Source organism: Amblyomma maculatum, chromosome 2, assembly GCF_055883805.1.
Source record: "Amblyomma maculatum isolate TAMU_Amacu chromosome 2, ASM5588380v1, whole genome shotgun sequence".
NCBI classification, from domain to species: Eukaryota; Metazoa; Arthropoda; class Arachnida; order Ixodida; family Ixodidae; genus Amblyomma; species Amblyomma maculatum.
In genome coordinates, this window is record NC_139345.1 from 55,482,820 (window position 1) to 55,498,012 (window position 15,193).

The following is a 15,193-nucleotide window of genomic DNA, read 5'->3' on the forward strand; positions in this document are numbered from 1 at the left end:
CCTTCCCAAGAAACGTAGACCTTTTTTTTTGTTATATTGTGATTGACACTTTTCTTCGAATTGGCGAGTAGTCTGCGTGCAGAATTTAATTTAAACTCTGCAACACACAAGTCCCTGTATAGCTCGCTGCGCTGTCTTCAAATAATTTCAAGAGTTTTTGTTATCCACCAAGTTTCTGGGTCATCAGAAATGGCTGACGCAATGCAAGTTATGCACTTTCATTTTTAGAAATAGGAATTACGGGTTATTCATGGCTTGAAAATGCCGGACAAGCGCGTTCCACACCGTCCTTGCTCTAGTTATTTTCTTCTCACGCTACAGTCGCCGGCCCGTCTCTCTATAGCTCTCGGAGTGCTCCTGGCTACATGTAAGACGCCTACAGATAGCTTGACTTGAAATAGCTGCATCTCAGTATGCGCCGTCACACTGGTTACACTGCTTGCTCCTTTATCGCAGTGAAGGTTCACAGTCACGAACACCAACGATCGCCGGTGAATGCAGTGTAGGCCGCAACAGACTCGAAAAAGACGTTTCGGCGTTTTCGCTCACTTTGCGGTGCGCAGTACAGTAGTGCACAATTGCGATAGCCCAATATGCCTAATACCCTTGTCATACAGGCCGTTTCAATGCCTATTGAGTCGATGAAGATCGAACTCAATGGGGATCGGCTACTGCAACACGGCGGTTTTCAATGATGGTTGAACTCGATCGTTATTGACTCAATGGGGTTCGCGAATGGCCATTGGAATTCCAAGGAACATTGAGAGCAGCCCTGCACTCACTCTAAGGTGAAAAACAAGACAAATTTAAAACAAGCAAAACATCTTCGGGTATAAATTATTTAGACTACATTAAACAGTTCACCAACTAGTTTTTCAGAAGTCAAAAAGATCGCTCTAGAGAATGTGCGGCGTTCAGTTGTAAACAAACTAACGCTGCTCTCGGCTGTCTAGGTGTTTTTCTATGGCAGTGCGGCATGCTACAGTGTTTCGCTCATGTTCGGCCTTTACAACGCTTTGCGACAACTGAGACCAAGAAGAGCCCCATATGTGCTTCTAACGATAGCAACTACGAATGCAACGAAGACTGCCGAGCTGTGGCAACATCGCTGGAGCGAAATGGATGCGGCGATTGCACATCATTCGTCGTCGTTCCGCTCTTGCTTCCCTGTGGGTTATTCCATGCTGTGTGGTATTTGAATACCCTTCTCTAAACTAACTCTCATTTATTAATAGCTGTTAGTGCGATATCCGCCTCATTTTATCCTGTTTCACTTCATATCTTTACTGGGTGTTATTACCCGTGGCGCCATCTCTCGGATGACACGCTCACTACTTAATCGTCATTGAAATTTGCCGTGTGGCATTGGTGCATCTCGATGACCCTTGAAAATTCCAATGGCCATTCACTCAATGGGCGTTGAGATTGCCCATGTGACAGAGGAATAAAAGTACCTTGTTGGGTTTCAAAAATGCTGCACATTCGAATGACTCTAGCATCCAAACGTTTTCCGAGTCGTGTTATCTGAGCTTTTTTTTTTCGCGGCCTGCATCACCTTCACCGGCGATTATTTGTAGTCGCTGCTGTAAACCGTTCCTACGATAAGTCAGTAGGCAGTGTAATCAGTATGGTGCTGCATGCTCAGATGCAGGCAATATCATGCCAGGCGTTGTGGTAGACGTCGCGTTTGCAGCCAGGAGCAGCCCGTTCGAGCGCTGCTGACTATTTACGTGCAGATTTTTAATGATAAACTACGGTTCCCCTACAGACTGTCGCGTATCGCTTTAGTTTTGTATGTAAATCGAGTTATATAAGATGGGCAATAATATTGACGAAGGCAAGTCTATTTGTCGAACCGATGACTAGCAGACTACGGCTCCCGCTCAACCCTTGTTCGGTTCCCTATTACTTTTTGCACAACCGATGCCTGCTGGGCATCTCAGTTATGCTCTGAATATCGCCCAGTGATTTTTACTGAAGCAGTGACATCCGCAAGTCGGAGATTGCTGAGAACTTTTCAATTTAGAGCAATCATTTGTTTACAGATTCCAACATCTAATCCCTGGAGTAAACAAGCGGTGAATGCTACAAGAGATTGTCTTGACTTGCTGGCAAGCTTCCCGATTGGCATGTGATCATATTTGTGGAGCACCTGATATGTGAAACTCATCTACTATGCGTCCTTTCGACAAGTTCATATAAAGTTGAGTATGATGTAAACTTAGCAAGCTCAGACAATTTTTCGTGCTGAAAGGTAAACTTTCAAGAATTTCTAGAATTTTCCACATCAACGGACCGATCCTGTTATCAGCAACATCCTCTTAGATGTAAGAAGACATAACAATGAGACCTTTGTTAACATTTCTACTTTTCAACACTCGCAATATGACCGGTGCTACTACCCGAGAGGAGCGGAATATTATAATGATGATCCCGACCAGGAAAATACTTGTATTGAAGGCTTGTAGGAGCCCATGTGTATGCTTCTGACTTGATTTCTGACAGATGAACCAATGAACAACATGATTGTGAAAAAATTTAGCTTTATTTACTCTTTATGACACTATTTGTAACGGTGAGGCCTCGCAGATGACAACGTGCATTTCTCGCAAGTAGAAAATATATAAAGCTACTCTTCCACTCGGCTGGCTAAGACGCGCTACGGGAAACTCAACATGGCGACGTCACAAGTTCGTGGCTCTGTTCACGCACACACAAACACACACACTGCGCGGCGGCGTTCCCTCAGTCGTCCGCAACCCATCTGGAGGCGATAAGATGAAACATGTGTGACCGTTGTCTTGTTTTCTTCACAGTGCGCGCGGTGGAAGCCATCATTCTTTTTTCTTCTTCGTTCGCCACATGGCACGTATATGTATGTCTGTCTCAAAAAGTGTGACCGGTATAAAAAAGCCTTTGGTGGTGAACACTATCGAGGAAGCGAAAAAGCATGATTCTGATAAAAATAAACAAGAATTGAGAACGAGAGGATAAATGCGTGTTGATTGAATGGGATGTTGTGACTCGTATTGTCTTGGCGCGTCATACGACGAAGAGAAAGAAACACAAAAAGAAATAAGAAAACTGATGGCCAATGTTCACTAGCAGGACGCCACAAGAGAGTAGGGCACGGAGTTGCTGTTCTCTGCAAAGAGAATAAAACAACGTACAAAAATTTTGAAGTCCAAAGTACAAGTTTTTCATCATCCATGAATGACAATGCATTTGCAGAATTCGAAAATGGCATCCACAACTTGCTATACGCTAAGCTCCTTTAGCCGCCCTGAAATATGTAGTTCGTTAGTTAAGGAAACACACTTTGCACTGTGCACTCCATGTATGTGACCTTCGTTATAGATGATGTCATGAATCAATTTGGAAACATTATTGGGCGGCCACATCGAATTACATTCTTTGTGTATGAAAGCCTTGATTGATTGCTTGTAATATGAGAGGATGAGGAAACTTCCAAACACCACGTCTGGACTGGCGATAAGGGAATGAGAGGAATGACTTTAAATGGTAAAAGATTAAACCTTATTGAGTAGTTTCATGCTCAAGTGGAAACAGCAATGATTACAGGCGATGTTAAAAGGCTGGAGCAGTCTTACCTTGCTCGTAATAATCATATACTTTAACTGTGGCAGGTTTGGCGTCTTCAATGGCGAAATCGCGGTGAAGGCGGACATCAAAGCACTTGTTCTCTGACGTTATCTGAAATAAAGCACAATCACTTTCACTGTTTTGTTCGCATGCGAAAAGCCAGATCACGCTGCTGCACATGGTTCATCAAGTCTAGGTGCCGCACAGACTATTATACAGTAATCGATATGAGCGTCTTTTGCAATTCTTGATGCCTGCTGTTCTTGAATATTTTTGCAGTTAGTAAACATAAGAATAGCAGACAAAATATAATAACAGTAATTTATTTTCACTTAAGCACTCTGACTTTACATTAACTACTAATAAGTAATGGCAGCCCTGTTAAGCTCAGTTAGCTTAGTGCATTTGGAAGAAACGTACTCACGTGTCTCTTACGTTATGTTAAGAGTAATGCAAACACTTGTTAAAATTGTTATGTTAACAGTAATTCAATACATCTACACTCACTTCTTCGAAGTAAAAGTTCACTTGGTTCTTTTCAACTTCATGCCTCTTCAGCTTGACGTCTTTCTCCCGGTAGAGCTGAAAGGAAAATATTTGGAAATATTACATAAGGCATTATTATCAGAAGTTTGCTATAATTTTTTTCTTTTTCATGAAGAGGATTTCATATTGTGGCCATGAAGATATCAGTTGGATTTATGATTCCGCGCAGCAAAATTGGAGTCGTTGGTGCTCGCTCGACCTGTAGATATGAGGTTAATTCTAAAAATTCTGACTTAAAGGTCGAATGCATGGCGCCGCCGCAGCACATGCTGCGTGATGGTATTTGCGGCTTGAAATGAACGATATGAGCAGAAAGAAGAAAATATTCCACAACAGTTTGTCATTACAGACACAAAGCCAACAAGGTTAGACTGTAAGACTGGACTAGTTGAGCTCCATATACGTAGAATAAGCGTCGTTTCTATTCGGAACCTTGTCGAATTAACAGGTTCCTAAAACAGGTAAAGTCAGTTTACTTAGGCTAGTGCAAAAAGATGAGTTGACAGAGAAGAAACGAAGATCAGGCAGCTAACATGATCTAGGTTTTGACTAGATTGACGAGAAGGGAATAAGGAGGAGATAAGTACAGTTTGCAGTATGTCTTTGAACGTTTCTCGCGCGAAAAGTTTCTTACGAATGCCTATTTTTGATGGTTTTCGGAACCTTATATTTATAGTTTCATGCGTATAACTGATTTTTTGAAATAAAATAGGCTGTAAAGCCATTAAAATATGTTTTTAAGTGAGTGTTAATCCTTACTCCGAAGATATGATCCTCGTCTGGAATGTAGCCTGATACCAGCTTGAGCTCCACCACTGCCATGTTGGACGGCTGCTCTCCGTCGAACCTAATAATAAAGAAAAGAGAAAATTTAGTTTCATGAGTAGCTCTCAATGTTTAGTATTTGGAAAGTCTGCATTGTCGTTTTTTTTTAAGCCCTGCAAAGTAAGAATATTACCAGGTACACAAATTATACACTTCTAGGTGTGATTGTTTGCAGAAGTAAAACACTTCATGCGGTTTACGCACCTCAGACAGATTTTGAGCTTGTGGTCGTTGCAGTCAGACTCCTCTTGCGACGGAGTGGCCGTGAGTTCGAATCCCTCGCTCTTCGGTGCACTGTGAACGTTGTACTTGAGAGTTGTCTGAGCAATGCGTGAAAAAAGAAAGGTTACTTAAGAAGTGCATTGCAACACATTACTGGAAATTTCTTCGTGCTCAAATGTCGAGAAATATACCTGACTGAGAACATTCGCTAATGCCTGCCTTCTTTCATGAAATATGAATAATATACATCATAGCACACAGCGAGCTGGTTCTGTTACGTCAAAAATCGGCACTTTAGAATAAAATCGGGAACTAGTCTGGTGCCATGAACAGCGATGTACGTACATGGCTTAGTTCCAGTATTCCTAAATAAAACGACAGCGCAGACTGTGCAGGCCTATGAGAACAATTTCGGGGCCGCGATAGCATAACGGTGCGTAAAATGCGACCATAGAAATTTCAACGACTCAAGCCCGTGATTCTGGGAAACCCGTCAATTTTGAGGCAGCTGTGAGAGTTTGCAAGAGACAGTTATGCGTATGTTGATAGGCATGGCCTAAGCTTCCGGTGCGAAGCGAAAATTTCCTGTTTTTTTTTTTTTTTTTTTTCCGCGCTTGCATCGAGTTGTTAAATGTGCCATAGAAACTCGATGCGCTGCTTTTTGGAAAATAATTATGACACAGCTGCCGAATTTTCTATGATAATTTTATAAACATATTGATGGAAACGGTCTAAGCTTTCGATGCGCGGCAAAACATTGCTGCTTATATCCATCCTGAACTTATGAGTAATTAAGAATGCCATAGAAAACCAATGCGGCGTTTTATTACAAATGAACTGCACAAAACTAGTAACCTGCAGAGCGAGAATCATAGGATATATAGACTGTTATCGTGGCATTATAATAAAGTGCGTGAAAAAACTGCGTTCAAAAACTCTTTTCCAGAAAATGTCCCAAACTTCATGATATGTACGCTGCCTAAGTTTCTTAAATATTCATCATTTCCACACTCTGTTATGTATAAGACCCATAAATTTTTCATATGAAAGCTGCAGCTATAAAACTGTGCAATATGTTTGTCTGAGTGTCCAACCAGTTCGTTAGGCAACTAACTACGACGTTTCTATATGTTTCTCTTTGCCATGGAGCCTAGAAGACGTAAAACGTGGGAGTAGACAAGCTGAAAAAGCACTAATGTTCCTATTCGCCACCTTATATGTAGAATCGTACAGTGTAGCACTGATAATGGTGCGCTAGCAGTCACATTTTAGAATAGTGAATCAACTCGCTGAACGAACAATGTATCGAACGAATAAAACTAGCTTATGTGCCCCCATACATTTTTTTTTAATGATTGACTCGAAGATCGACTCTAACACGAAGTATTTTTTGTATACGGCTCTTTCAAAAGCACGGCCCACTTCATAGCCACACAGCATTCTGTTCATACGTATGGCCTTTACGACTGTACGAAGCGAGAGAGTTCAGTCAGGTTTAGCAAACTCTGCATTTGTATCCGATATGTAATGGCTCAAACTGTTGTTTCTGGCATCACTAGAGACGCGGCATTAGTCTGTGCACTAATGTTCCTGCGCGTATGTCATGACGACCACACACTTAATAGACTGATTTCATACTGTGCGTCCCCTAGCGGATATAAGTGTTCCGTCTTTCGATAGGAGCAGCTATTCAATATTATACCACCACCACTAGCACTTTGCTGCCTTGCAAGTAGCAAATAACTACAAAATATTCGATTCGCCTCTTTCATTATGTGATATGTATTCACTTAAGGTTTCAAATGCACTGTATTCGATTCGACAGCGAAACTCTATTCGGTTTCACAAAAATTTGCCTCGCACAATATTAGTATATTGGCTTACCGATACTAGTGCACATCCGGGACCCGTCGCTTCAGAAGTAAGCTTGTTGGGCAAGTTGACGACCTTCTTCTCCTGCACAACCAGCTTAGTGTCCTCCTTGAGGTCATATGACTCACTGACATCAGTGCCATCTAGTTTAACTGTGATGTCAACGGGATCCTTGCTAACATAAGTGGCGAATGCCGACAGAGCCTGAAGGCCAAGAACTGTATCCTGAAATAAGAAAAAGGAATTTCAATGAAGCAAGACCTAAGCCATGGGGCCAGAAAGAAGACTTGCTGTTGTATTCTAGTCAGGTAAAGAGCTGTGAAACCAGCACATTCATGACGTTAAAAACATGCAGCTGCCATCTTTACACATACTCATCTGTCTATTTTGTTCTACATCTATATATCAAACAAGTGATAGAGCTCTTGTCAATAGTCGTCTGTATTGTCGCGATCACAAGATTGCGAAACGTGGGAGTGCGTATAGCGGACCCGCGTTCCATGCCACCTAATCGCGGACGCCCGCACTTTCATCACTCGCAGGTAGCTCTGTGCCCTCACTGCTATCTTACGCCAGCCGTTTATAGATTGGAACTGACATCGACCACTTGTGCACCAAAGCACCATACGTTGAGGGTCTGTGCCAATCATTTGTGATCGCCGAAGGTGGCCGCGTACCTCCATTTATGAGGCAGATATTTTCGCAGAAGTGAAGAGCCCGTTTCAGCATGAATTTATTGCTCTCTGCTTGCTCTTGCACTGCTCACAGGCGCGGCTCACAGTTTTCACTGTTGGTAAACTAAATGGTACTAAGGCTGCAAAGCAAAGGTAGTAAACTGCTCTGATTGCAAAGACGTCTGGAGCACAGAAGAAATCTAAGAAACAAGGCGGATGTTCTATACATATTACATGTTAACGGAGCAGCAAAAATGTTGTTGACAACAGATTCGTCAGCTCTATTAGCGAAGTTTTCATTTAATCGAAGGCATTCACTGATTGCAGTTGCTTTGATGTAAAGAGGGGCATACCGTTTTTCAGTGATGCTTGGAGCAGAAAAAATTGGGATGTAAGTAAATCATGGGGTCTTGCCAATAAAGCAAAATAACGGTAAGCAAAAGCGGACAAAGAAATTGAGAAAGCACGTCACGCGAAACTGCACCGACAACGATTCCAGGCGCATACATTAGAGTGCCTCTGTGCGCGAGCTATCTCAGCGGCACCTAATGCCAGTCCCTATCTATGCACGGTAAGCACAAAATAGGACGTTTTTAGGACGCTATTAGGCAGGCAGGACTTTCTTAGTCAAGAAACATTGAGATAGGTTGAAGATAAAGAGCTGCCTGCGAGAGACGAACGAGTGGGCACGTTCCGTTAGATGTCGCGGAGCGCAGAGTTGCCAGGCGCTCCCACGTCCCGAAATATTGTGATCGCGACAGTAACGGCTTTCTTTGTATTTTTCTCGTGTTCGCCATCACTTTTCAATAAAAACATGCAAACGTGCGTGCTTACTGGAGATATTTCACAAATAAAGACAGATCAATAGTCTGGTTCGCCACGGGGTCAAAGTCCCCTCTGTCATGCCAGTTGTTTTCCCAGTATCACTTTGCAACAGAAGCACTCTCGCAAACGCCTTTGCGTCTCCAACCACGCGATGCCAGTAACAAAAAAAAAAAAAACTGAACTTAAACTGAATGTTGTACCAGAGTCTTGTACTTCTAAGTTTCCCCTATTGCCTGGAACATTTTTTTGTAGTCAGCCGCGGCGGTTCAACGGTTAAGACGCTCAGCTACTGAAACTGAGTTCGCAAGTTCAAACTTGACCCTGGCGGCCGCATTTAGATCGAATCGAAACGCGAGGTGCAAAGGTGTTCGTGAGATGTGCAAAGCGAATGAATGTTAAAGATCATCAGCTGGCGGAAATTATTCTGCATCCCTCTACTACGTCACATTTCTCCGTCGAGGTGGTGCAGTGGTTAGGGCGCACGACTATTATGCCCAATACCGCGGGATCGAATCCCGGCCGCGGCGGCCGCTTTTAGATGGAGGCGAAGAGCAAGGCGCCCGTGTGCTGTGCGATGTTAATGCAAGTTAAATAACCCCAGGTGGCCGAAATTTCCGGAGCCCTCTTACGGCGTATCTCATAGCCTGAGTCACGTTAAATCCACCAAACCAAACCATTCAATATGCCACCTCTTTCTCTCTTTCCACAGCTCGCTCCCGCCTTCCTCCGTTCTCTTACGGCACGGACAAATACAGCGCCTTTCTTTTCCCGTAAACCAATTGACATTTAACACTAAATCTACCTAATCACACTAAATCTACCTAATCATAGGAACGCGCTCATTAGAGTCCAGCAGTACAAACTCTTAATTGTTGCAACTTGTCGATCTGGTTTCTATGCAGACTGTTACTAGCACGAGCGCAGCGCAACAATTATGAATGCTGCTCGCAGTGGTTGGTCGATAGATTCATGTGGCTAAGTCAGCACCTATCTCGTCGACACTGAAATCGCAGTCGTGGCGTCTAACAGTTAAGCCTACATGAGAAAAAACAACCAGGGAGAAATTAATTTTTTTTTTCGTATCCTGACTACACTAAGGTTGCAGTAAAAGCTCTAAGAGAGATTTCCTGGTGCCCGAAATGTCCAGTGGCATTCGTCATGGGCAGGAAGAAAGACTTGAAAGGAACTCAATCCCCTTGTTAATTTCATTAATTACATCCAAGTACCTGTGTTGATGGGAAGCCACCGCGGCTGTTCCTTTTGGTGGCCATCCAGCGGACGATGGGTTGCGCCTTGCTCAAGTTTTCTTGGGCGTTCAGCTTAAGGTAGGCGAGCACCGCATACGCTGCCGTTTCCACATCGGCCGACGCCGATGGACCCTTCTTGCCAGCGTTGCTCCAATACGTCAAGCCTCCTGCATCGCGAAAGAGAAATTTCAAAACGGGATTCTTCCTCACAGCTTCTGCTGTTTACTAGGCCAGCTACGTCAAAGTGTGGCACAGAACACCTCATCTACCCGCCGGGGTGGTGCAGTGGTAAGACGCCTGACTACTGTGCCGGTGTACCCGGGTTCGAATCCGACCTCGGCAGCTGCGTTTCGGTGGAGGCAAAACGGAGCGGCGTCCGTGTGCTGTGCGATGTCAGTGCACGTTAAAGAACCCCAGGTGGAAATTTCCGGAGACCTCCACTACGGCGTCTCTCATAGCCTTAGTCGCTTTGGGACGTTAAACCCCACAAACCAACCAACCAACCAACCACCCAACCGGAACACCTCATCTCAAAAGAGTGAATTCTTCCAGTTATTAAAAGAGAAGGGTGCGAAATTGATTATTTTGCGAGTTTAAAATGCCGACTATGATCTTCGACTAATTATTTCCCAAGGGATCTTAGGTTCCGACATGGCAGGGCTTTTTTGGAGGAGCCTTGCTGTATAGGCGCTTGGCGAAAGCCTTTATCATCTTTATCTATGCTCAAGCGCGACACTGGGTCGAGATGGAAAATTGCCATAAGAACGTGTTCTCAGCAATGTCCCGTTGCGGGCACAGTGAGTCCCGTGGGCAACGCACCTTTGTGAACAGCGATAGATTCTAGTTTCTCGAGGTATTCCTTGGCAGACTCATGGCCAGCCAGGGCCGCGGCGTAGGCCGATAAGGCCAAGTTGTGGGCGCTAGGGTCACGCTGGGCGCTGATGCAACGGAGTGCAGACTCAATAACCTTCTCGTCCGCAAGGCCGCCCTCCAGCAGAGCCGTCAGCACATACGCGGTCAGCGCTCCCGGAGCAGTAGAGTTCACTTTGCCCTGCGCAAACCAAGCAGACAATCGTGCGGACAGGTTTTGAGCGTTGTTTAGAACGGCTCATGCTTTTAAAATCTTTTTCGTTTCTGCTGCAGTATTTTTTCGTTTTCTTGCTGCTATTTACTTCGAAAGATAAACTAGCACGACCTATTCCTGTGTTAGGTATTTAACCGCGCACGTTTAACCGTATTACGGAGCTTAGCGAACTGCCATCCATCATACACTCTTCCGTTTACAGCAAAGTGCTTGATGTGCCTTTGTCCAAACATCTTTTTAAGTCACTCAATGTTCTTTCAACTGCTTATTCGTACTACTGGAATACATGGCTTAACCAAAGTGTTTTGTTAGCGTGTTCAATTCTCAACACTCTTTTTGGGCTTCTTATTAATGAAACATAGTATCAAGCAAGTTGAACAAAACGAAATACAAAGCAAATTGTTATCTCTGGTTAGTTCGAGATACAACGGAGAATCAATACGCAGCGTTAACGCGCGCTGCGGTCCCTGTTAATTGTCTAAAAAGCATGCTTTAAACAAATTTTCGCACTGTTTGGTAGCAGCCGAGATGGTAGCAACAGACCCGTTATTCCACACCTGAAAGTAGTATACTCTGCGACTACACTTGCGGAGCTAATATCATTAGAGTATTTTCTTGGTCACAGTCACGCTTCGACCAGGCACGCTAGCGCTCCTCAAAAGAAGTACTAATGTGTCAAAAAATATGCTTTTTGCTACATCAAACTGGGGCAAGTTTGCCACCACTACGATTTTTAACCCTAAGTAGAGATGAGGTCTCCTGTAAAATTTCGTGGTAAAAACGTCACTTAGGACTAACCTTCAAGCCAGAGCTGAGAACAGTTCCGATATTCTGGAAGCAGCCATTGGTCTTCTGCTTAGTAATGATCCATTTGATGCTCTCGTTGAGGTTTCCAGCGTCAATAGGAATGTATTTTTCAGCCTGCTTGAAGGACTTGACAACAAAAGCCGTGAGGAACATGCTACCCGAGTTGTCACGGTTTCCAAAGGCACTGTACGAGCCGTCGTAGTGCTTGTACTTCTGCTGACGTTGGTAGCCTTTTGAAAAAAAAAAAAAAGAGAGAGAGAGAGAGAGAGAGAGAGTGAGAGAGAGAGAGAGAGAGAGAGAGAGAGAGAGAGAGAGAGAGAGAGAGAGAGAGAGAGAGAGAGAGAGAGAGAGAGAGAGAGAGAGAGAGAGAGAGAGAGAGAGAGAGAGAGAGAGATTTTGTGTTCAGTCGACGCTGCACGTGTGTGATGCTTCTGAGTTCAGTATTGTACTTGCACAAAGGCCACCAGTCTGAGAGCTGTGAATTCCCTTGTTATTAGTTCCGCTCACAAACCTAATCAAATGCAATCGTGATTTGTGAATGGACTGCACTTGACTATTTTGACTGGCATGCAGATGGGTTTTACTGAGGAGGTCGGGAACCGGTGATACGAGCGACAGTTTTTGGAATTTCATCTGCTCGAAGCCTTCATGCAGCATACACGAAAAACAACCACTACCGCTATGATCCATCTTTGAAGTGTTCTCAGCGCGAAAAAAACGACGACACGAATAAACACGCACGACATAACGAATGCTGTGTGTTCCTTCGTGTCATCGTTGTTTTTCGTGCTGCGAACACTTCACAGATAGATCGATCCAAACAGGTCCAATCATTAGTGTTGTTGGGTCAAAGTCAAGTTTAACCACGCTCCATGGCGCTGCTCCACGATAATGCCTTATCGATGCACTCATCACTGCAATAAAATAGACTTTTAAGGAGATAATTCAAGAAATTGTGATTGTGTAGCAATCCGCAATTCTGACAGCGAAGGAGCGAAAAACACAAAGGTTAATTTACTGCTCGCGGTGATAAATTAGCTCTAAAAAGCAGTCAAATCAAGAAAGCATAAGTGAAACACCAACGGAAGAACACAGCTATGGCTTATTACCTGTCTTAAGATTCTGCACAGCCTTCCTTTCGATGTCTTCCTGGTTCTTGCCCGTAGCCTTGAGGTAGTCGAGGACGTAGACATTAGGCGTGAACTTGACCATGTTCTGCTCACCACATCCCGTTGGTACTTGCACAAGTGAGTCAAGGTTCTTGATTGCAGGACCCATAATATCGCCTGTGAATCAAAAAAGACAAGAGGCCGTTTTGATGAGTGCAAATACTAGGTCTGTGAGCGTATTGCTAAGTTTCGAATATCGATGCAAATAATGAGGTATTCCATTCGGGCGCCGAAATCAATAGCAGTATTTGAAAACTCCATGTTAGAGAAACGCTTGCATTAAGGAAAATAAACTTTTGGAGTTCATGGTCTTGTATTCGCTCTGACATCGCCGCAGAACCGCACTGCTCTGGACGTCGGCAGGCTTCGCGCACGCGTCGCGCGCACGTCGCGGCGACCGCATACCGAGCTCGGCCTTCGACAGCTCGACATGCGACGGTGTGACACGCCGTGCACGAGCACATGTGATGGGGCAAAGCTCAGATGCGAAAGTGAGCACACCGTGGCAAAAACTGCGTTGCGCGTCTGCCGCATGGAAGGCCCGAAAGATGAAGGTGAAGAAAAAGAGAAAAATTCAGAACTACTAGCTGCCATGACCGAAGTGAGCGCTTCGTCGGCGTTAACTTTCGTGGCTGCGATGCAACCGAAAACAAACTTCGGAGCATGCGACGGCTTAATTGTTACATTATTTGGGGTTGAAATGAATATTAGGAAATAATAGTCACTTATTTTGTACCGCGATCAGGAACACGGCACCGCGAAGTATTTTAACGCAAGTCCACACTCTTCGTTGCGAAGTGGACCGCTATTCTCTCGTGCTGACGGTCGTGGTCTAGGGTCACGCCTTTTCCGGGCTTCTCTGCTGCCTTTTCGTGTGGCAAAGCACACGTACTCGCCTCAGAAGATTACAATTTAAGCGTGTTTCTCAAGGATAGGTGCATCCCGCGCGGTCGTTCAGCGGCACGTCTGACTGTGCGAGAGGGCGTGTTCTCTCCTCCTCGCACCTGGGGCTAGCCCATGCCACCGGCGCGCCTCCATCCGGAGCAGGGCTACCGGAAACTATTTGTACGGACGCAGTCACATATCACTTCCGGCACGTGCTCGGTGCCTTCGTTTCGCGTCACAGACAACTTAGGCGAAAACCTCCTGTCTCACAGTTTTATGTACTAAGGCGTGGTCGCAGCGTGGTCACGTGGCCGTATGTGACACGGATCATATTTGACGAACAAATTGGGGCCGGATGTTCGACGCACCTGGAATTTCAGCCACGCTTGTACACCCAACTCTGTGGTACGCGTGACTCGGTGCCGCGCATATTTTATGTCCGAAAAATTATCTAGTTCATTTTACAATTAAACTCAGCAGCATGTAAAGAATCTCACTGTAAGGGCTCGAGACTATGATGATTAGTTCACTTCGGGTTACTCCCCTTTGAGCATTACCTAATGCAAGTTTCAAAACATTTATTTTTTATTCGTCTAATATTTACTTCAGTTGCCTCAATTAATTACGCAAAAACCTTTCGGCAAATGCTAACTATCTATCTCTTTCCTTTTTTACAGCTACATTTCCAGTCGCAAACAATTTCGAAACTATACAAACAAAATAGCTATTGGCTTTGTATTCTGTTCTAACTGAAAATTCACTATTCATACATGCCTAGCCCATTTGTGCTACGCTACAATTTTTTATGATTGCAAGTAGATTTCATTGCCCTAGGGCTCTTCACTAGAAATTTATTTGCTAGAGAACAGGTGTACAATATAATAGCTTAGGGGTAAAGCGGCATTTATGCAAATTGAAGCCAATGGGTGATAGCAATACAGAAAACATCAGCACGTGATATGGCGTACAGTCGTGAGCAAAAGTGGTATACAACACTCAGCCAATGACAGAGCTCGGCAAAACTGCATCAAAATGTAATTTAGCAACGGCGTCAGGGACAGCAAAAGTGACGCATGTATGTGGATAAAATGGGGCGCTTTCACTATTGTCTCGATCCTAGATAGCTATTGCTAGATGAAGTAAAGACAAAGTTTTCTCGAGCTCCGCCATCGTCTGAGCGTTGTATACCATTTGTGCTCACCACTACATATAAGCGATATTGGTAACCTAAGGCTACTCGCAGAAGCATGCGCCTGAGGAGGTAGCTATAACTTGAACATATAGAGTACGTTTCACGTACAGAAACAGCAACCCTTTTGTTTTTATCGGAGCAAAATGGCCAAAAATATATCGCAACTTTGGGTTTCTCTGTTACCTCATTGCACGTCTTCTTTGACTTCAAAGACCGCTTGTAAATTTTGGACACATGTGACC

The 15,193-nt window shown here is 44.2% G+C and overlaps 1 protein-coding gene across 18 annotated transcripts in view; it reads right to left on the bottom strand.

Annotated features, from left to right (window-relative positions):
- Positions 1-2,526: 2,526 nt before the first annotated feature.
- The window catches only part of LOC146198696 (alpha-1-macroglobulin-like), a 125,880-nt gene continuing 113,213 nt past the window's right edge, over positions 2,527-15,193 (bottom strand). For all 18 annotated transcript variants that reach the window (XM_084594180.1, XM_084594192.1, XM_084594187.1 and 15 more), the window contains 10 exons: positions 12,815-12,991; positions 11,697-11,935; positions 10,634-10,865; positions 9,794-9,981; positions 7,081-7,293; positions 5,179-5,294; positions 4,909-4,996; positions 4,111-4,185; positions 3,612-3,714; positions 2,527-3,145 (listed from right to left, as the gene is read on the bottom strand). In XM_084594180.1, coding sequence (XP_084450306.1) covers positions 3,102-3,145; positions 3,612-3,714; positions 4,111-4,185; positions 4,909-4,996; positions 5,179-5,294; positions 7,081-7,293; positions 9,794-9,981; positions 10,634-10,865; positions 11,697-11,935; positions 12,815-12,991 — 1,475 coding nt within the window. In that variant the 3' untranslated portion in view covers positions 2,527-3,101. The remainder of the gene's footprint in view (positions 3,146-3,611; positions 3,715-4,110; positions 4,186-4,908; positions 4,997-5,178; positions 5,295-7,080; positions 7,294-9,793; positions 9,982-10,633; positions 10,866-11,696; positions 11,936-12,814; positions 12,992-15,193) is intronic.